General features: G+C 35.6%; 1 protein-coding gene across 2 annotated transcripts in view; it reads left to right on the forward strand.

Annotated features, from left to right (window-relative positions):
* The window catches only part of LOC114342875 (torsin-1B-like), a 35,845-nt gene that overhangs the window by 7,776 nt on the left and 5,877 nt on the right, over window positions 1–22,192 (forward strand). The window contains exons 2-4 of one of the 2 annotated variants that reach the window (XM_028293679.2): window positions 1,076–1,341; window positions 8,001–8,301; window positions 8,358–9,711. In XM_028293679.2, the coding sequence (XP_028149480.1) occupies window positions 1,076–1,341; window positions 8,001–8,301; window positions 8,358–8,392 (602 nt within the window). In that variant the 3' untranslated portion in view covers window positions 8,393–9,711. Of the gene's footprint in view, window positions 1–1,075; window positions 1,342–8,000; window positions 8,302–8,357; window positions 9,712–18,260; window positions 18,409–22,192 lie in introns of those variants that run through there. The other variant, XM_028293678.2, reaches the window with a different exon arrangement.

Genomic DNA, 22,192 nt, shown 5'->3' on the forward strand with positions numbered 1-22,192 from the left:
AGAAAAACAGCTGAGTTGGTGGGGCCACATGAAAAGAATGAGAAGAAACATACCAGTAAGGAAAGTATGGGAAGCAAGAATTCAGAAAAAAAGAAACAGAGGAAGACCATCAGAAAACTGGGATACAACCATTGCGAAGATTATCCAAAAGAAAGGGAAAACCGTAGCAGAAGCAAGCAGACTGGCGCAGGATAGAAAACAATGGTCAAAGTTTGTGCACACGTGAATAGACATTAGTCCCGACACTGAAAAGTAAAAGGGACTTAAAAGACTATATATATATATATATATATATATATATATATATATATATATATATATATATATATATATATATATATATATATATATATATATATATATATATATATATATTTAATGTTACTACGCTGAAGAACCGCAGGTTGAGAGCTGATATGTTGTTTCTATTTAAAATTCTAAACAATGCTATCAATTGTCCCTCGTTATTGGATAATGTGTACTTAAACACAATACATAGAACTCGACACACTGCACTCTTTTATATTCCTTTTCATAGGACTGAGTATGCTCGTCATTTTCCCGTGTCGAGAATGCTCAGCTTATGCAATGAAATGCTACTTGATCCATTCTGTCCAAGCATTAATGTCTTCAAAAGGCAGCTTCAGAGTTTATTGATTTAAATATGTATGTAATATTTTTCATCTTCTGCGATTGAATTTACTGTCTTATTTTACAAATTTTGTTGTTTAATTGTCTTTTATTCGTTGATTTTTGATGTTTTTTGTACATGATTTTTACTTTAACTATTTTTTTTGTACTCGTTTGTAAATGGTTCTACCGTTGAAATAAATAAATAAAATAAATAAATAAATCATTTTTTGTTCGATTATAGCGCCACCTATCAACAACTAGAATAAATGTTATAAATGTCTTTAAGTGGGAACTACCTTTTTTCCTATCACTTCCAACTTAATGAGTTAGAAAGAAATCAAAAAACTGTGACGCACTGAAAGATGCCTCTGAGAAGGAGTTTACCTTTGAATTGTGTAAAATCCACCAATCTGTACTTATATTTTCTTATGTTTACTTTTAGAATTATCATTGTTATTAAAAACAAAATTATATGGCCAACCCTTAGCGTCTACAGTTATAGACGCTATAAGTCCTCATTGGAACAGTAACCACCCTTCAAGAAAAGCACTGGTCCTAAGCTTGCATGGTCCAATTGGAACAGGGAAAAATTATATCAGCGAGATGATTGCTCAGAGCTTATTTAAACTAGGAGTTCAAAGTAAATATGTTCACTATTTTTCAGGAAGGCTTCATTTTAACCAAGGGGGAAATTCTGATGTATACAAAGTATGTGATACAAAGCTTTAAATGTTGGTGGGTGATATTGTTATGTAGAATTCCTTCACACCTTCTAATATGCCTTAAGTGAGATTTAACTAGTTTACTAACATTTTTAAATTTGCAAATTGACATCAGGAGAGAAAGAGAGAGATTTCTGTATCGAACTTTACATACCGCAAAGAGAACCAAAATCGAGTTAGAGACATGGTTATTCAAAATATTTCAATGCCGTTACAGGCATCCCATACTCATAGCTTTATGCATGACTCATGCTTGAATGTCTATTAATAAGAAAATTTGGCTAAGTAATCATTGGATAACTAATCATTGTGCTAAGTCTTCATCTGAAACTACACTGATGTTTCTTCTTCTTCTTGTGCCACTCCTATCGGAGATTGGAAATCATCAAGGCTACCCTGACTTTGTTTACAGCTGACCTAAAAAGTTCATTAGTGGTGCAGCCAAACCACTCTCTCAAATTCCGCATCCACGACATTCTTCTGTGGCCTGGATTCCGTTTTCCTTCTATTTTTCCTTGCATTATATTTTGAAGTAATGCGTATTTATGACCTCTCATCAGGTGACCCAAATACTCGAGTTTTCTTCGTTTTATCGTTAACAAAATTTCTGGGTCTCTTCCTATCCTTCGTATTACTTCAAGATTTGTGATTCTTTCAACCCAACTTATCTTCAGCATTAGACACTGATGTTTACTAATTTGATTATCTATTTTTTTAGGGTTTACATTATTTTAGTGATCTATTAGTTCAGTGATCTTCATTGTTATTTCCCATCAGCTCTTCTTCATCATATTCTGGACTCGATATTTTATATAAAATGTATTTAAAGTATTCTTATCTAATCATCATTTACAGCAGCAGTTCTCAACCTTTTAGCACTGGCGCCCCCTTTGAACACTGAAGATAGCTCACGCCTCCCCTCCAGTCAATAATTGGTTGGTTCAAGTTAGATCTGTGAATTGTGAAACTGACGATGTTAACTCTACGTTAGCAAAAGCTGGGATGCAAAATAAAAATCCAGATATATTTAAATACGAAAGTTTATTTGATGTCATATTAAACTTAACATTGTTTATTTATTCGAGAAAAAGAATAATCAAAAAATCAAATACGCATATAAAGTTGAAAGTCTTATATACTGAATTCGCTCTGTCGAGATTCACTTTGACACTGACGTTAGTAATTTCTTTTTTTGGGAAGTTCAGTTGTCAGAAGTGACTGGAAATTTCTACACAACCAACGCACCTGCTCATAGCAAATATTATTAATAGTAAACAGACATAAAAATATCATAAACCTTACGCCAATCAATAATTATTTATTTACACCATTATAATGTATTGATAACAAATGACAAGATTATTTATTGTGCAAAATAAAAATATTTTGTAGAAATAAACTTCACAAAATTTTATGAGATTAGTAGACACTCCCACTATTTCTAATAATTCTTTTTTTTTAATGAAAGATTAAGTGGATTTTAGCAGTTAATAGTGTGAGGTAGGAATTTTTGTGTTGTATGTTTCCTATTCCGAATGTATCAAAGTGAATCTCGGTAGAGCGAATTCAGTATATGAGTGTTTTTGCACTTTCAATGAGAGGGTTGGCATTGTCTGTTCTTGACAAATTTTTCGATATTCGGTTGAAACTGTGTCAGAGCACACCTTAAGTCACTTTCAACGTCCAGCCTTGAACGGTATTTTGATTTTATATACGCCAATACAGAAAAACCATATTCGCAAAGATATGTGGATGAAAACCGGACTAATAACTTCGCAGATACTGTAGCCACTTCTGGGTAAACAGGAAAGTAGGTTAACCAAAATTCTTCCAAGTCCATGTTTGGAAAATCTGCTTTTGCTTGTGAATCACATTTTAGGTCAATTGCCTGCTCTTGAAGGTTAACTGGAAGAATGTCAACTTCGATATGAAAAGGATCTCTTGTCAACTTAAATTCCCAGTTTTCCGAGCTAACATCTGGAAAGTACTTTCGAATTTGATTTTTCAGTTCCTCCAAATGCCGTGATATGAAATCCGAAACTAGATGTAGTGGAAGGGTTTGAATATCATCGAGAAGGTCGTTCAGTTTAGGAAAAGAGGAAAAGTTTGGCTTGGAACTGTGGAGGCGGCGTTGCCAAAGCGATATTTTTTCTATAAACCCCTTAATTGCATCATAAGTGTTTAAGAGGTTTTTACGGCCTTGACGTTTCAGATTCAGGACATTAAGTGTCTCAAAAAAGTCAGACAAATAAGCCAAGTAAAGATATTTTTATCATCTGTAAATCTTCTGTGAAGATCTTGTTTTGAAGTCATTAACAAAATTTCAACTTCTGACTTTAAATTGAATAATCTTGCAAGCACATTTCCTTTGGATAACCACCGGACTTCTGTGTGAAACAGGAGGGTTTCCTGATCACTATTAAGTTCTTGACATAGTGCCTGAAAGAGCCTAGTGTTTAATGCGCTGGATTTGATGTGGTTAACTATTTTAATTGCTAAGTTTAATGTGACGTTGAGAGGTTCAGGTAAAGTCTTACTAGCTAAAGCTTGTCTGTGAATAATGCAGTGAGAACCAATTATCCTAGGGTTCTTCTTTTTTGCCAATTCCATAAATCCAGATCGACATCCTGTCATGGCTTGGGCCGCATCAGTACATATGCCAATTACTTTCTCCCATGGAAGTTCATTGATTACTAAAAAATCTTCAAGAGCAGAAAATATGTCAATGGCTTTAGATGTTGTTTCAAGAGATGTTGAAAACAATATTTCCTCCAGGAACCGTTTTCTGTCAATAAATCGACAGTAAAACAATAACTGTACATGCTTTGAAATATCAGTTGTTTCGTCACACTGCAAAGAAAAAAACGGTGAACCTTTCAATTTTTGCAATAGTTGATTTTACAAATCCAGAGCCATGTCATCAATTCTACGTTTTACTGTGTCGTTTGAGAGAGAAATTTTTTCTACTTTCTTACAACTGTCTTCACTAAGTACGGTACAACAAGCAGTAAGAAAACAAGGTTTAATTAGTGACTCACCAATAGTATGTGGTTTCTTGTCTTTAACTATCAAAAGTGCTATTTTGTATGATGCTTCCACAGCTTTCTCATTTTCAACACGAAAATTTGCAGTAGAGTCAAGTTTCATACGTTTAAGGCTGCTTTTTGGCAATAAAAAATTCTGGGCCTTTATCTTTCAAATAAGAATGGTTTGTAATTAGATGCCGTTCCAAACGTCCGGGGCGCATTGCATCATTACTAAGAACAGCAAGGCAGTTAACACACTGAGGTAAATGACTGCCGTTTTTCTCCATAAAGGTAAAACCATACTTGATATAATCGTCTGAATACAATATTTTCTTTTGAAGTTACTTAGCCATTTTCAAAGCTGTTCTTCTTCTTCTTGTGCCACTCCTATCGGAGATTGGAAATCATCAAGGCTACCCTGACTCAGCTGACAAAGCTGTTACACAACACTATTAAATAATTCACAAACAATTAAAACACAAACTCTGTTATTAAATAACGATTACACTGATTGCTACAAACAGCACACAGACGCTGTCGACCGAGACTGACGCGTGAGACGGAGCCACTGAACTGGAGCCAGGAGTGCTTGCAATACAGTGTTGGTAAATATACTTTGCGCTCCTACGATGTTGCCATACACAAGTGTTTGAGTAAAACGATTTTAATCACGTTTAAATAAAGAATTATTTCTAAACAAAATAAAAATACGAAATACAAAATATTTTGTTTTTTAACAAAATATATATTTTTTAATTTTTATTTTTTTTTCTTTGTACCCTCACGCATCCCCTGAAATTCTCTCATGCCTCCCAGGGGGGCGCCCCCCGGTTGAGAACCACTGATTTACAGAATTCCTCCTATTTTTATTTTTATAATAGACATATCTTCATTTATGTCCCCTCTGTTTATTCTTTATCCTTTCATATGTTTTTATTTTTTTGTACAGTTCTCCTCTATATACAGTTAACATGTGTTTTAACTGAAAAGATACTAAATTAACAATAAATAATAACAGGTAACAAAACTTTTAAAACAGAAGAAATATAATGTAAACTAATATTGCTTGTTTCGCCCTCTATTTCTAATAACAGCTTCACAATGACTAGGCGTACTGGATATTAAGCGGACTATTTGATTTTGGTTTATGGAGTTTCAGATAACAATAATCACAGTTTCTATAACATGCAGGGAAGCACGAAGGGGCTGAAAAGTCTTAATTGTCTACCGACAATATCCTAAGTGTTTATAACTTATATCCTTAAATAATTACTTTGTCTACAGCAGAGAAACATATTAGCAGATAGCCAAGATGTACTTCTTTAGTATGGGCCTTTTCTTCGGCATGGGTCTCTTCTTCGGCCTTGGCTTCTTCCGGCAATCTTGCCCAGTATTATGAGGTGCAGAAGGTTGTACCTCTCTGGATGTCTCATTACATGACTGAAATATTGTAACTCGAATTTTTATTGTTTTTGTTATTTCTGTACTCTTTTTCATTTGATGTAAAATTATTTCATTTGTCATATCAACTCAACTTATCCGCAATATTCGTCGGTATCCACATCTCCAATTTTTTGGAGATCTGGAATCTGAATCTGGAGCGCCCAGCTCTCCATGCAATATCTTTATATTGGGACCGTGCAAGTTCGGAAAAGCGACACCTGGTTCATAGCTCGGCAACTTTTTTCGTACTTTTAATTATATTGGCCAATCATATTGGTCCTGGTTGCTGGATCATTGTCAAGGCCGTAGCCCAAAAAAATTATGAGAAGAAAAAGTAAGATTTAGGTTATGTTATTAAAAGGTAAACAATTGTATGTAGTAAATAAAATTAATTATTAAAATGCAGTAATGCAAACAAAATACAGTTAATTAAATATACTTTTATATATAATAATTGCATATCATATCATTATTGTGAGCAACATATAATTTTTCTTCTTCAATAACAGTAGGTATGAAATATACGTCAATTTGACAATTTTAATTGAGAATATGAATTATTTAAGAAAGTTGCAAGATTTCTCCGCTATTCGTGCACGATCGTTTCTCATATCCTCTCCAGATACCTGCACACCGCGAATAGCTTACTAGCTCACACTCACACATATTCACAGTTTGTGCTTGTTTATTAATTATTTAACAGGTTGACTGCCACGGCGGGCGTATACGCCCGCTACCTAATTCTCCCAATATGCCCCGGCGGGCGTATACGCCCGCTATGCCCTTGACTAATATGTGCTTGGGCATGTGGGCCAATTTTTTTTATTTATATATGGGCAGTCAACCTGTTAATTTACTATTCTAATTGGGAAATAAGCCACAATTTAAGTTGAAAAATGATTTTATTGACGTTTCGACTTCCACTTCATAGGTCGTTATTGAAATACAAAATATTAATAAATTAAACAAATTTTGTTGCTTAGTAAAAAATCTTCTAATAATTTAAGTTAATCTGACTCATTCATATCATTGAGACTCAAGTGTAAAGAAAACCAACACACACCAACAGATATCTAAATTACAAATCAAATTACAACATCAACGTTAAAAATGGAATACTGTGAAATCACATGCTGTGATTTTTTGTGACGGATATTCTTAAGTTAAAGTTGATTTCATGTAATCTTTCAATAAAGTCGTCCCAGAAATGCAATTCATAAATATTGGCAATATCATTTTAAAGTCTTCTACTTTAAAATTTATAATATATCGCCGCTTCGCAAGAACGTAGGCTTAAGTCAAAATTTGACGAAATTGACTTATTAATGCAGATCTACTAAAAATCAAAGTATCTATCGCGTGAATAAAGACCTATGACGTTAATAATAATAGTCGCTAAAAGATGGCATCAAGTGTCTATATTTGTTTGGCGCGAAAGTAGTTAAATACTTAACATTTTCGTATGAATATAGACCCAAGTTAGTTATGCCGCAGAAAATGAAGCAATTTGTGTGTTTACTTCTCGTCAAGAACGACTGTTCTTATATTTATGATTAATTTTTGTGAAAATTCTCTCTAAAATAAGGACACTTTTTGTAGTTAGGTCAGCGTTTTAACAAAGTTGAAGTAAATGTTTCTCAGGAAAAAAGACTCAACTCTAATAGGGGTAACAAAATGATAAAATTTAACCATATTAACACTTTAAATTTATCTAGTTATCACAGTTTGTATTTAGATAGATTTCTAACAAGATTGTATAGGTAATTTCTTTAAAGTAACAACTTATTCGGAGTTATGCCCATGATCATATCTATATAATTTTAAAATGCCTCTCCTCTAAAATCGTCTTTTTTGACTTATCCCTACGTTCTTGCGAAGCGGCGATATGTCTAAATTATTAGAAGAATTTTTTTACTAAGCAACAAAATTTGTTTAATTTATTAATATGCTGTATTTCGATAACGACCTCCGAAGGGGAAGTCGAATCGTCAATAAAATCATTTTTCGACTTAAATTTTGGCTTATTTCCCAATTAGAATAGTAAATTACATAAATGCCACAAAGAAATAGCTTCAGAACTATATTATTATTGAGATTTTTTGGTTCTCATTAGCCACTTTTGTTCATAGAGTAAAACTTCTTTTTTTCAAAAAATTGAAAGAGATTTCTTTTTCAGCAAAATTTGTACAGCTGGTTAAAAGGCAATGTAACTTCCTGCAGTAAACAATTGTTTATATTTCATGACGCAGACAACATGCCTGAAGAGTTATTAAATTCCATCTTACCTATGTTGGATTACAGAGAAAAAGTTGATGGAGCTGATTACAGAAACACCATTTTTATGTTTTTGTCCAATAGTGGATCACAATTGATTGTAGATAAGTTAAATGATCTTTACAATCAAAATAAAACTCGCGCTGATGTTGAACTAGAAGATTTTGAAAAAGTAATTGTCAAAGATATTTTTAATCACCAAGGTAAGGATAAATCATTTTTATTATAAGATTATACGTTTTTTTTTCTTTCTTTTGAGGTATGAGAATAGCGGCTTCCAATAGAGTCACATAGTAGACAACAGTTATCGCTACATTTCCAATTCTTCCTGTGTTCTAATTGGATATTGCCCAGTTGTGCTGTCAACTATGAGACCATATATTTTTTTTCAATATTTTTGGTTCAAAACGTCTTAGTAATAGCCGATTCAGAGTTGCAACAGTTAATGTCCATGCCTCGATTCCATCAAGCAGAACAGTGAATATTTAGGAGATTTTCAGTAGATAGAATTTTTATTGACATTTCTCGGTTCCCGAAAGTATCCTATGTAATATCTATGGCTAGTATCCCACGTGGGTAATAGCCATAGATATTCCCATTATCTTTTGCCCGATTTAATAAAATCCAGCTTCAAAACTACAATAAGGTTATATCATTAAAACTTCCTGTAAAAAGTAGGTAGGGTTCAATCCTTAAATAAATAGCCTTATTGTGTCTAAAAGTGCTTTACAAATGCTTATGGTCATAACTAGAGGAAGAAAATGAAAAATGTTCACGGAATGTTAAACAAAACTGTCTGGATGATGAAATACTTTGGATAAAGTTGTAAAAAGTAGCAATTGTACTAACACCAATAATTGTGAAATGGTCTACTTTATTGGAAGGCAATATATGTAAAATATCCCAGGTTGTCGAGGCATTTAAGGATATAGAAAATATTTTTACCGAGAATATGCCGTTACTTCCAATCAGTAAGTCTAAGGAAAACGAGTGCTTATCTAAATTAGAAAAAAGAAAAAACTGGCAGTGAAGCCTGTGCACTATGCTGCAAACTTACTTGATCCTTCTTTAACAGGACAAAGCCTCACTGCTGAAGAGCATATATTAGCTACGCAGTGTATAGACAAGAAAATAACCAATTATCTAAAGTTTATTGACAAAAAATAATTTCTTTTAAACTTACAAAGTTCTGTGCAAAAGCAGGCCTTTGATCGATGGATTTTATTTAGCTTTCAGCACGATCAGTAGATTGTATAAGCTGTTGGCAAAGAATGTGCATCAAAACTTCTTTAAAAGATTTGGCAATTACAATACTGGGGTTACCAGCTTCCTCCGCCGAAACAGAGCGTAGTTTTAGCACATACTCTTTCATACATAATAAAAGTAGAAATAGACTGGCTATACATAGAGCAGAAAGTCAATTAATATAGCTCATAATGAAAAACTCCTAAAAGATCATAAACATGGGAAAATGGTATGTGATGAGAGTCCTTCTAGAACTCATCTGTTGGAACCAGGGCAAGGCTCCAAATCCATATCATAAAATGAAAGATTAATCAAGACAGAGAGAGACTCTTCATCATGTTCTCTTCATGTTACATAGTCCTGCTTGTGTGAAGAAAATTTATCTAATTCACAAGAATAGACTCTTATTTATTTATATTTATTATAATTATAATTCCTAAGAATTTTGTAGTTTCTTTTGTTATTATTAGTTAAGAAAAAATTTCCTGCTGTAATACTATATAGGAATACTGAATACACATTACCTGAATTAAGTTCCTATGTAATCAATTTTGGATTTTTTTTATTATTTTTATTTTAAAATTTTTTTAAATAAAATAACTTTTTTAGTTTTAAGTATAATGACTAATAAAAATATTCAGAGTATTTTTTTAATTAAGTTAATTGAATTTTAAATAAGTGTTTTTGAAGGTTTAATTTTTAACAGATTTTTTCTGAATACCTCAACAATAAATAAAGCTAAGTATGATTTATTATAAGAATTTAAATAAAAATACAATATTTCCATAAGTTTCCGAAAGTTTCAAATATTCCTGGAAAGTTTCCGGAAACTTTCCGGCATTCGAATCTTCCCGGAAATTTTACATCACTAATAACAGCCATTTCCTAATTATTACCACTGACACTCTGACAGTACGTATCAATACTACACATCGACGTACGTTTCACTTTATGTTTGGATTTAAATTGTTTGAAAATGAATCGTGACGCATGGGAAAAGTTAGAGTGGAAGAACTATAACAAAATTATTTGTGATTGTAATAAATGTGTATCATTTAAATTTTTTTTGAAAATCTAAAATCTTGGTAGATTGCTTGGAATGTGGCACTTTAGCCTTCTGTTTGCCTGGGGCCTCATAAGGTTCTTCGCTAGCCTGTTGGGGTGGTTTTGCAGTCGTATGTCGTATTTTTGGGAGTAACTGGAAATTTCTTCTTTGACAGTCTTTATTTGAAGATTACGATTAATGGCTGCGTTCACCAGAAATAATCAGTTTAAGTTTCAACTGAACAGCTGTGTTTCAGCGCTTTAAAATTCAGTCAAAAGTTCAGTCTGGTGAATGGTATTTTTCCGTTTGACACTTTCATAGTTGGTTTTGTTTTCTGTTCTCGCATGTTTTATGAATTATGAACTTAACCTAAAACGAGATTCGTTGTTTTTGTTTATTTTTATATCGTGCTATCGTTCAACGATAACTTGGACGTGTCTTACACAAATTTAATTCAAAAATGGACAATATAATACTACGTTTATTGTTGTTTGATAATGACATGAACAAGAAATAATTTTTAGTGCTGCTGGCTGTGCTGGACTTGGCAGAACCATTGGATGATGATGAATACCCACCACAAATAAATAATAATTGTCACGAGAAATATGAATTATGTTGAAAATATTGTCCCTCAATACACAGATTTACAATTTCGTGAGCGTATACAATTATGTATCTCCTAAGTTTCAATTACTTTATAATTAAAACCATTGTAAAAGTAAATATTTTCAAATCAGCGCGCCATTACAATATATTTCTTAAACACGTTCAATATTGAAGCGATACAAATACTACGTTGAATAAAATGGCGACCGATTCGTCAACACGTTGAAGTTTAGCCTAAATTGACATGACGTTCACCGGAAAAATCCTAAACAGTTTCAAAGCGCTGACATAGCACACTGGTCTGGTGAACGCACCCAATGTATTCCTTGGACATGAACCACGATGCATTTGTGATAATACGGAAGCTCTTCTATTGAAATCTCTCCAGGATGTCGATATTGGATCTCGACGCAGATCCCCACAGTTGTATACCATATCTCCATATTGGCTTAATCACAGACTTGTATACTAAACTTTCAATGTACAAACTCAGTTGTGACCTTTTTCCTGTCAGCCAGTATATTTTATTGAGTTTCAGACCCAACTGTTTTCTTTTCGTGAATATGTGTTTCTTCCACGTTAATCTGCGGTCCAAATGCATACCTAGGTATTTTACAGCATCCCTTTGTTTCTTGTAGTACTTGATTATTTAATGAGACGGTTGGGCACATATCTTTTCGATTAGTGAACAGTGAACGTTATATGTACTGACTTGCTTTCACTTACTTTAATTCACCATGTTTGTAACCAGATCTTTATTCTATCGAGATTTGTCTAGAGTAGTTGCGAGGTGATGTACGGGTTTGAGTGAGCTGCAATGATTGCTGTGTCATCGGCATATGTGGCTGTGATGATGTTTTGACTTGTAGAAAGATCTGCTGTGTAGAGTAGGTAGATAAATGGTCCAAGGACACTACCCAGAGCTACTCCAGCTTTGATTGGATATAAGTTAGTGCACTAATTTTTTACTTTTACAAGGAAATGACGGTCGGTGAGATAGGACTTGAGGATTAGAAAGTAGTTGAGAGGAAGGACTTGTCTTGTTTTGTATAACAGGCAAGTGTGCCAGACTTTATCAAAAGCCTGCAAGATATCCAAAAAGGCTGCAGAACAGCATTTTGTCTTTTCTAAGGCTTTGTTTATGGAATTGGAGACTACTAGTAGTAGTTTTTTGCAAGCGCGGCTCCTCCTTAGGGTCAATTGGTCAATGACCCCCCTAAAATAATCTCATAAAAATACCAATTTTATTAAAAATATCTTTTATCTAAAACTTCACTCTGAAATACTCTCAGCAGTCTGCATTGGCAAAACAAATATAATAGACGTCGCGCCTCGCGCTATACACAAGCCCGTGGCTGGGCCGTATTTTAAATTGTCTACATACAGTTCTTATGGCTTATGGACAAATGCATGTAAAATAGAAAAGAGACGGCAGATAGCAATTTCGTGGGCGAGAGTGGGAGTGACCTTTCCGTCGTATACCTGTAGTAGAGTCGACGGCCTCACGTTTAGTTAGTTACCGTCTGCTTGTTCAATGAGAAGGTCATAGACTATTTTGCAGAACTAAAGGATAGAAGAATTGACTTAAAATATAAAAATATTTAAAGTAAGTTTCGTTTTAATAAATTTACAATTTATTATACTATAAATATTCCTATCTATATATCAGTCAATAACCTGTTCATACCATTTTTCCTATATTTTTTAAAAGATTTACTCTAAAAAAAGACAAATTTAATTTTCGGAAAACTAGGGTAAATAGTATTGAGTTTTATCTAAGTCTGTATTTTTTATCTAAAATATAAATGCTAAAAGATCTTTTAAATACTTTAAAAAATCAACAGTTTGAAGTTTTCAAACCAAAATGACCCCCCTGAAGATTGACCCACGAGCCGCCGCTGGTTTTTTTAATAACCTTTGACATCACGGAAAGTAGACTGATAGGTCTATAGGACTTAACTTCTTTTACAGGCTTTTCTGGTTTGGGTATTAAGATGATTTGTGCCACTTTCCACAAAACGGGATAGTAACCAGTTCTTAAGATTTTTTTTATTATCTCCCTTTATTGACAATCAGATATAAAACAAACATCTATAAGTCAATTTGTTGGTCTTACATTAAATTAAATTATTGTAAATGTGGTGACGTGGAGAGGTAAACATCCAGCGATGTTTCCTCAGTTACCTCTTAGGTCGGAGGGTCAGCTTCTTCTGAGTCTTCTATTGTGGACAGGTTGCAGTAGTGGATGAAGTAGTGGATTAGGATGGTCTTCTAGTTTGTTGTGGTGTTTTCTGTTGTTTTCTTGGATGACTTCGGTTACATATGGAATTTTTAGATCTTTGTGTAGAGTTTGGTTTGATACATACCATGGTGCATTAACTATTGCTCGAAGTATCTTGGATTGCGCTCTCTGGATAATCACAGTATTGGATTTGCTAGCACAGCCCCACAGTTCAATGCCATAAGTCCAGATTGGCTTTATCACTGCTTTATATATTAGCAATTTGTTTTCTATTGAAAGGTAGGATTTTCTTCCAATGAGCCAGTAAAGTTCTTTGGTTTTTAGGTCAAGTTGCATTCTTTTCTTTGTTATATGGTGTTTCCAGTTGAGTTTATTGTCAAAGTGTAGCCCTAGATATTTGACTTGATTACTTTGTGGTACTTTTATTTGATTGATGGTTACTGGTGGGCAGGTTCCAGTCCGGAGAGTGAATGTTATATGGGATGATTTTGTTTCGTTTACCTTAAACTTCCACTTCTTCAGCCATATTTCAAGTGAGTTTAGATGCTCTTGGAGATTTTGTGTTGCTGCAATAGGATCGTCATGCTTGGCAAAAATAGCAGTGTCGTCTGCAAATGTCCCGATGGTTGTTTTATCATTTGTAGGCAAGTCATATGTATATAGTATGTACAATAATGGCCCTAGTATGCTCCCTTGTGGTACGCCAGAGTGAATAGGCTTGTATTCCGAGACTTCTTCATTAACTTTTACTTTAAACTGCCGCTCGTGTAGGTAGGCTTTCAGTAGGTTGTAGTAACTTGCTGGGAGAATTCTTTTTATTTTGCATAACAAGCCTGGATGCCAGACTTTGTCAAAAGCCTGACTGATGTCTATAAAGGCTGCTGTGCAGTACTGCTGATTTTCAAGTGACTGGTTGATGGCGTTGACTATGCGATGGCATTGTTGTATCGTTGAATGGCTTTGTCGAAATCCGAACTGATGATCTGGGATCCAATTTTGTGGATTGATTTCTGCATTTATTCTGTTTAGGATAAGTCTTTCAAGCAACTTGGAGATTGTTGGTAATAAGCTGATAGGCCTATATGATGAGACATCTAGAGGGTTTTTGCCAGGCTTTGGTATCATAATTATTTGTCCAATTTTGAGTGCTTTGGGCCAGTAGTCACATCTAAGTATTGCATTGAATATGTGCAGTAGTTTAACTATGCCCTTTTTGGGTATTTCTTTTAACATTTTTGCGGTTATCAGATCTTCGCCTGGTGCCTTCTTTGGGTTTAGGGTGGCAATTACGTCTCTAATTTCTTTTGGAGTAAATAGTTTTATTTGGTCCTGTATCTGTAGTGGTTCTTCTAATATTTGGTTCACTTCTGGTACTTGGTCGTCATTTAGTGGAGTAAAAACTTCTGCTAAATACTCGGCAAATAGGTCAGCCTTTTCTTTATCACTTTTTGCCCATGGTCCTGGTGGTGTTGAATTTTTACGTATTGGAGGTAATGCTGTTATTGGCTTTCTCTTACTTTTTATGGGCTTCCATATAGAGTTGTCTTGTCTTGATAGATTGGTGATGTAATTCGTAAATGACTCATTTTTGACTTCTTGCAGCTTTGATTTTAATTTGTTGCTGATGCGATTGTATCTTGTTCTGCTGTCTGGTGTGTGTGTTCGTTGCCATGCAGATCTAGCCTTTCTTTGTTCAGCTACCAGTTTTTTTATTTCTAAAGGTATATTACTTATGTTTCTGTTGGGATTACTTTGTGGGGTAGCTGATTTAGCTGCATACTGTAGTATGTTTATAAATTTGTTATAGTCCTCTTCTATTTCTTCCGGTTTTTTCAGCCTCGTTGTTATTTCGATAGTATCGTGAATTATTTGTCGGTAAGTGTCCCAGTTTGTTTTATTGTTGTGCAGGTGGAGTTTTGGTTTTTTAGTGATAACTGTTGTACTTACCGTTGCTATTATTGGGCTATGGTCAGTAGTTAGGTCATAGCTTGGTGTTATATCTGTATAAGTTATACCAATACCGTTTGTTATGAAGAAGTCCAATAAATCTGGTTTTTTGTTGGGATCGGTCGGCCAGTATGTTGATGTTCCCGTTGAGATAAATGAGTAATTCTTATTTTGTATAACATGTGCAAGTTCTCTGCCTTTTGTTATAAGTCGTGACCCCCACAAGGTATGCTTGCTGTTGTAATCTCCCCCAGCAATGAATTTTGGTCGTAAAGTTTGGAAAAATTCTTCATAGTGTTCTCGTTTTAGATTATGGCGAGGAGGGCAGTACACAGCTGTTACGTTGACATTATATGGAAGTGCTTCAACGCTTACTGTCGTTGCTTGGATGTGTTCTTCTTTGTACTTCAGTAGTTCATGATGTTTAATATTTTCTTTGATGAGTATTGCTGTACCTCCGTGGGCTGTGCCGTCAGGATGCTCAGTATGATATAGTTTATATTTAGGTATGTTAAAATAAGTTCTGTTCGTAAAGTGCGTTTCACTAATTAAAAATATGTCAATTTTATTTATGTCTAGAAATATTTTCACTTCTTCTGTATGGCTTGGAAGGCCGTTGGCATTCCATTGGGCTATTCGAAGAAACTTAGCCATTATTTCATTTTGTTCATAAGCATGGTAAGCATGTTGAGGACCATGCTATTTTGTTGGATTAGTTGGTTGAATAGATTCTTGAATTCTTCCAAAAACTTGTTTAACACAGTGGTTGTATCTTCTGTTTGGTTGTGTTTAGTTACTTCAGCGTAGCTCAAGCCCTGGGGCAGTGGATTGGATAGTTTTTGTGTGTTTCTTGTGTATATATCATTTGTTTAGATTGCTGATGGGTTTTGATGCTCTCCATTGTTTTTGTTGCTTCCTTTGGTAAGTTTCTTATAGTGATCACATCCCTTATAATTGGCTGGGTGGCCTCCATTGCATAACGCACATATGGCTGGCGTCTTTTGACTTTTTGCACGTGGTGGTATTGTGTGAGCCTCCGCATTTTACACAGACGAATGGTTTATTACAATATGATTTGGAATGTCCATATTGTTGGCATCTCATGCACTGTATTATACTGTTTTTTTGAGTTCGTGGAGGTTCTATGTGTATTACTCTGTTCTGTAGGCCTGTTATATTATAGACATCTTTATTGTTTTGCGCGGGTTCTAAATCTACAAAGAAGAGATTAAGCGGTTCTTTGGTTTTTTGTTGTTTTACATTAACTATGTTTCTCACTTTGTGCCCTAACTGAGATAGCTCACTTTTTATGTCATCAGTATTGGTTGAGTGATGTAAGTATCTGATCACGATTCTGTAGGCTCGTTCTTCTTTTAGTTGGTACGTGTGATGGTATATATTTTTTTCCTTGAACTCCTTAACCAATTTTCGGTATATTTCTGGTGTTTCACAATTTATTTTGACAACGTTGTTTATTAAACTTTTTGTCTGGTATTCTTCTTTTTTCGCTATTTCCTCTAATTGCTTTGTCATCTCGTTGAAATCCTGTACCCCGTGTACAAATATTGGTGGAGGTTTTGGTATTTTGTTGGTTTCTGCGTTTCCAGTATTTTCTTCTGTTTCTTTCGACAGCGGTTGGAATCGGTTATCTGTTTCAATTTCGCTTGGATTTGGCTTGTTGTTATGTATTTTCTTCCTTTTATTGCTTCCCATGACTTGCCAAGCGTTTTTACTGTTTGATTTTCTTCTTCATCTTCGCTGGTTGATGTCATATAGTGAGTTTCTCTGTCTTCGATATTTGCACTATTTTTACTTGATGTCGGCATTTGCTGCTGAACTGGTTGAGAGAGATAGTTTGTATTTGCTGTCTGTATAGGAGTTGTATGATACTGTTGTTGCATAGTTGGCATATTCATGTTCATTGCATTTTCTGGTTGGTTCATTATTGTTGGCTGCCACTGTAGTTGGTTATTGGTTGTTTGTGTTATTTGTAGATTTATTGGATCACTCTGTATGTTTTGTTGTTGATAAACTGGTTGTCCATTTCTGAACCCAATAAGATTCCCCGAAGGGAACATATTGTTTTGTTTTTCTCACTTATTGCTAATGGGTTTTTTTTATTGTTGTTGATAAGATAATTAGAATTCTTAATCACCGTTTTTTTCGGAGCGCTTTAACGATGTTTACACTTCGATGGCCCAGCGACGACTATAGTTCTTAAGATTGCGTTAAAAATCTGTGTCAAATATTGCACTTCTTTCTTGGGAAGATCTTAAAGTTTAAAATTTCTGGAGTAATTAAGTCAAACCCCGGGGGACATTTTCGGATTCAGGGCCTCGATTTTTGACCCTTCGCTTCGTTATTCGTTTCGTATCTGTTTAGTATACGAAGCGAATACGTTCGATAACGAAGCGAAGGGCCAAAAATCGAGGCCCTTGATCTGTTTGGATTTTGTTGAAAACTTGTTTGGCTCTGAATTTCTCCAATGGTACTTCTAGCTGGTATGGATATTCTGAATACAATTGAATATTATCTTCTGCATCAGGGTTGTTGTTTTGAGCATGTGGTTGGGACACTTCCTCCAGGTATTTGGCAAAGAATGTGGCTTTTTCGTTATTACTTTTAGCCCATCGTCCGTTACTGGCTCGGAGGTTTCCGTGGCAGATATATTTTGTATATATCATCTTAGGTCGTTGTTTTTATTGTTGTTTAACAAAGTTTTTAGTCGTGTTGTAGCTTGGTTTAATCTATTTTTGTCCTGGGGTGCGCGGGTTCTTTGCCATATTTTCCTTAGGCTTCGTTTTTCTGCGATTTTTTCTTTTATTTCGTTGGGCAAGTCTTTGTGTATGATTGCTTTTGGTTGTGTAGGTGTTGACTGCCAGCCAGCTTCCTGAATTATCCTATTTCCTAAGTGACATAGTTTAATCATTAAAATTTATTATCACCGAAAAAAAATGTTTACTGTAAAAATATTATCGTTTTTAAAAAATTATTACTCGTGCGTTAAATTTTTCTAGTTTATAATAATGTATACCTGCTTAAATTTTTAGTAATTGTTTTCTTTGCTATTTAAGGTGGATTTTACCATTCTGATACAATAAGCCATAATTTAATTGATCACTATATACCACTCTTACCAATGGAAAGAGAACACGTTGCAGACTGTATTATAGATCAATTTAAAGAGAGAAACGTAAACTCTCCTACTGAGGAACATGTCACGTAAGTGCGAAGACTTTTTAATTTACATAGAGCAATTTGTGCATACATTTTTTTATATTTTTTTGTAATCACCACTTTATCTTTCTTTTTATTTGTTCTGGATAGTAAGTTGAGTCCAAAAGTTACACATCCAGTACACAGAGTAATCGTCAGGATCTCGAAAGAGATATCTGGAGGCAGATATCCCTTTCGGTCAACGTGATTTAACTTGGTCAACTTTACTGACAGGCCCATAAGGGGACAAGATACCAAAATCAGGTTCCGCAGGGTTCAGTGCTAGGTCCCATCCTGTTGAATGTTCTGTACGACTGGGTGCTGAGGCTACAGCTGCCGAGGGGATGTGTAGATTATGCCGATGATGTCGCACGGGTTGCTAAGGCGAGCCAGAAAACGTACATGACTAATGTGGCTAACACGAATCTAGAACATCTGGGCGTCGCCGTTTGGGCGTCGAGCCAAGTGGACGTCAGCCGTTTCGGCGTCGGAATTAATTGGTAATGTTATAGGTTACTTCTGTCAGTTTAATCATTAAAAAGTTGACTCATTATTGCTGTTTGGATATATTGATTTATCAAACCAAACACAGGTTTCAAAGTCTCTGTGACTTGAGTAATACATATTTAAAGTATTGCAACCCGAGAAACTTCTTTCATTTCCAAATGAAATTATAAAAGAGTAAGTCGAAAGACTATCTACTTAATACGATTAAGACATTTCATTTGATCTTTATGAACCTCATTGGGATGTCGCCCGTGTAGGGGTTTACCCATCCAGGTGCGCATTTTTTCGTCTTTAGTGAGCTGGTTTATGCGCATTTCTGGTTCCCTCATTTTGATCGGTGTTGTGTCATCTACTGCGCAGATAGCGCGATGTAGAGTAGATGTCTCAGCCTGCATCCGAAAAAAAGTTTTTAAGTTAGCAATTTGTTTGTCTAATTGCTCACCTATATCCATAAGTCCTCTTCCTCCTAAATTCCGTGGTAATGTCGTTCTTTCTACTGCACTTTTGGGATGGTGTTTTTGTGCCTTTGTGAGGTGCGTTCTTACTTTTCGCTGAAGATTTTCTATGTCCGTTTTTGTCCACTTAACAATGCCAAATGAATAGCTAAGCGCGGAACATGCCTAGGTGATTAGTGCCTTAAACAAATTTCTACTGTTAAGGTGTGAGCGAAGCAGCTGTTTTAACCTTTGTATAAACTCAGTAGATATCTGTTTTCATTTGTTTATGGTCAATTTTCCGCGCTTGCTTTACTCCAAGATATTTGTACATATCGTTTTCACCCATGGCCTCGATGTTCTGGTCATTTTGCATATCGAATCCTCCGGGCTGTACTTTTCCTCTGACTATATTTAAAATACGGCACTTGTCTAGTCCGAAGTGCATGCTAATATCATACAATAAATGATAAGCTTCACCACCACATTTTTGTTATTTTTGATGCTAAAACCTGCGTCTGTGGAGTTCAATAGCTGAGATAGTGGGTTCATAGCTAGACATAACCACAGAGGACTCAACGAATCTCCTTGAAACAGGCCCCGGCTGATTGCGATATTTTCAGTTTCGATGTTATTTTCACCAGGTATTTGAAGGTGAATTCTAGTTTTCCACTCTGTCATAATATGCTCTAAAAAGGTATTATCATCGACTTTATATATTCTCAATATATCTATAAGCCATTCATGCGGCACTGAATCAAAGGCCTTCTTGTAATCAATGAAGGCAGTGAAAAGATTCCTCTTTTTGGAATATGCCTGGTTAGAAATGACTGAATCGGTGATGAGTTGTTCTTTGCAACCCATGGAACCCTTAGCGCATCCTTTCTGTTGAGGCTCTATGATATTGTTCAGAGCACAGTGTTGGTAGATACGCCGGGCTACACAGGATGTGACCAATTTATACAAAGTTGGAAGACAAGTAATTGGGCGGTGGCTGGATCTTGGGTGTTATTTTGATCCTGCGGTATTAAATAATTGGTTCCCTGAGTTAGGAATAATGGTATATCCTGCGGATTAGAAATAACATGATTAATTAGTGTTGATAAGCATTCATGAACACTCCAAAACTTCTTGAGCCAAAAGTTTTGAACTCCATCTGGTCCAGGAGATTTCCAGTTATGAAGCTCTTTGATGATATTTGAGACTTCTTCAGTAGTGAAGGGTTCGTACCCTCACATGTAGTGTGGACAGTTCTGTGTCACATCTTCTATCCATCCAGCATTGTTGTTAAGAGCAGCTGATGTGGAAAGTTGATTTCCCCAAAACTCATGAATTTCTTCTTGGCTTGGGTAAGTCTTATCGACACGTTTTACAGTGGAATTGAGTTTTCGATAGAACGTCTTCTCAGATATTTCAAAAAGAGCATTGTCGCTTTTGCGGTTGTTACTAACTTTGTACCTCCTTAGTCGTCCTGAATAAACTGAGAGTTTTTGTTTTAATGTATCCAGACACTGATGGGCTGTGTTGTTTTCTGGATCATATCTTGAGTGTCTTGCGGTACTCAGCATTATTTCTTCAGCCCTCCTGATGACTTTTCTACTTGTTACACCTCGTATGTATTCTGTGACTATACCAATATCCCTACATAGTAAGTCAATCTTTCCGAGTAGTCTTTTTTCCCAGGGTGCAATTCTGTTACCAGTTCTTTCGTTATTTGTACCCCGTCGTGTTCTGGTCTTAACGCCCATTACATTAGCAATTTCTGTTGCTGCACAGTAGATTAGCATATGCAAATATTCTAACGTGTGAGCTTCTACGACATAATTGGGTAGGACTTCAGTGTTCACAATTTGTAACAGCGCACCTAGTTTCTTACAAAAGTTTATTCGTGGTAGCGGTGGTCTGCTAAGTGGGTTTGTTCCATTAATCTCTTGTACGGCACGAGCCATTTCGTTTGCTAGACTATCGCACAACTCGTTGTTTTCCTGCTGTGTATCATCAGGTTGAGTTTCTGGGATGGGATGCTCAGGAATCTGCTCATCACCGATCTCATTAGGGACTTGATCTAAAATTAGCCCCTGGATATGAATCTCCCGTTCGACTTCGCTTCTGATGGCATTGCGTCTGGTGTGTGGGATCAGGTTGTTTCTTTGAATTACCCGGTATTGGTCTGATACTCGTTGCTCCGATACTTGAATATCTGGGTACGTCCTGCAAAATTCTTCATACAGCTGTTGTCGGTAGCCGATTGTTTCTTGATCGAGGTTTGTCACCTTGTAGTAGAAGCGCAAAATGTTTTCATTAATGGACACAGTCCATTTCATGCGCTGCCTCGGTCGTCCCGCTTGAGTGAGCGCCGGCTGATATTCCAGCGCAGCACCTTCGGCCGGTGGAGCTCTTGTTGTTGTTTGGCTCGCTTGTGGTTGTGGTTGGACTGTAGCTGAGTGTATGACAGGGGCCCGCCTCCTCAACATCCTGCCACCGACGTCCCACATGCTGTCACGTCCAGCGCCGGCTCCACACGTGCCCTGGCGATCCCCAGGCAGCGATCCTAAACATAAATCAGAATTCTCCATATTAATGGGTGTGCATTTTATACCTACTGCCAGGTGTCAGTTTTTGTTCCACGGCAAGTATCCCTGTTACTCTCTGGGTATTGGCGCTACGAATACCCAGTAAGCATCCCATTCGCAAGGGTCGCGCCTGATAGAAGAACCGACATTAATATTATTATTATTTTATTGCTATACATACTATCTTGTATTGGCCATAAGTATATTTATTATGAATGACTATTATTTTAGTACCTATATTGACAATTTCCGTTGTTAAAGTTATTTATATATTTC

This window comes from Diabrotica virgifera, chromosome 5 (assembly GCF_917563875.1).
Source record: "Diabrotica virgifera virgifera chromosome 5, PGI_DIABVI_V3a".
NCBI lineage: Eukaryota > Metazoa > Arthropoda > Insecta > Coleoptera > Chrysomelidae > Diabrotica > Diabrotica virgifera.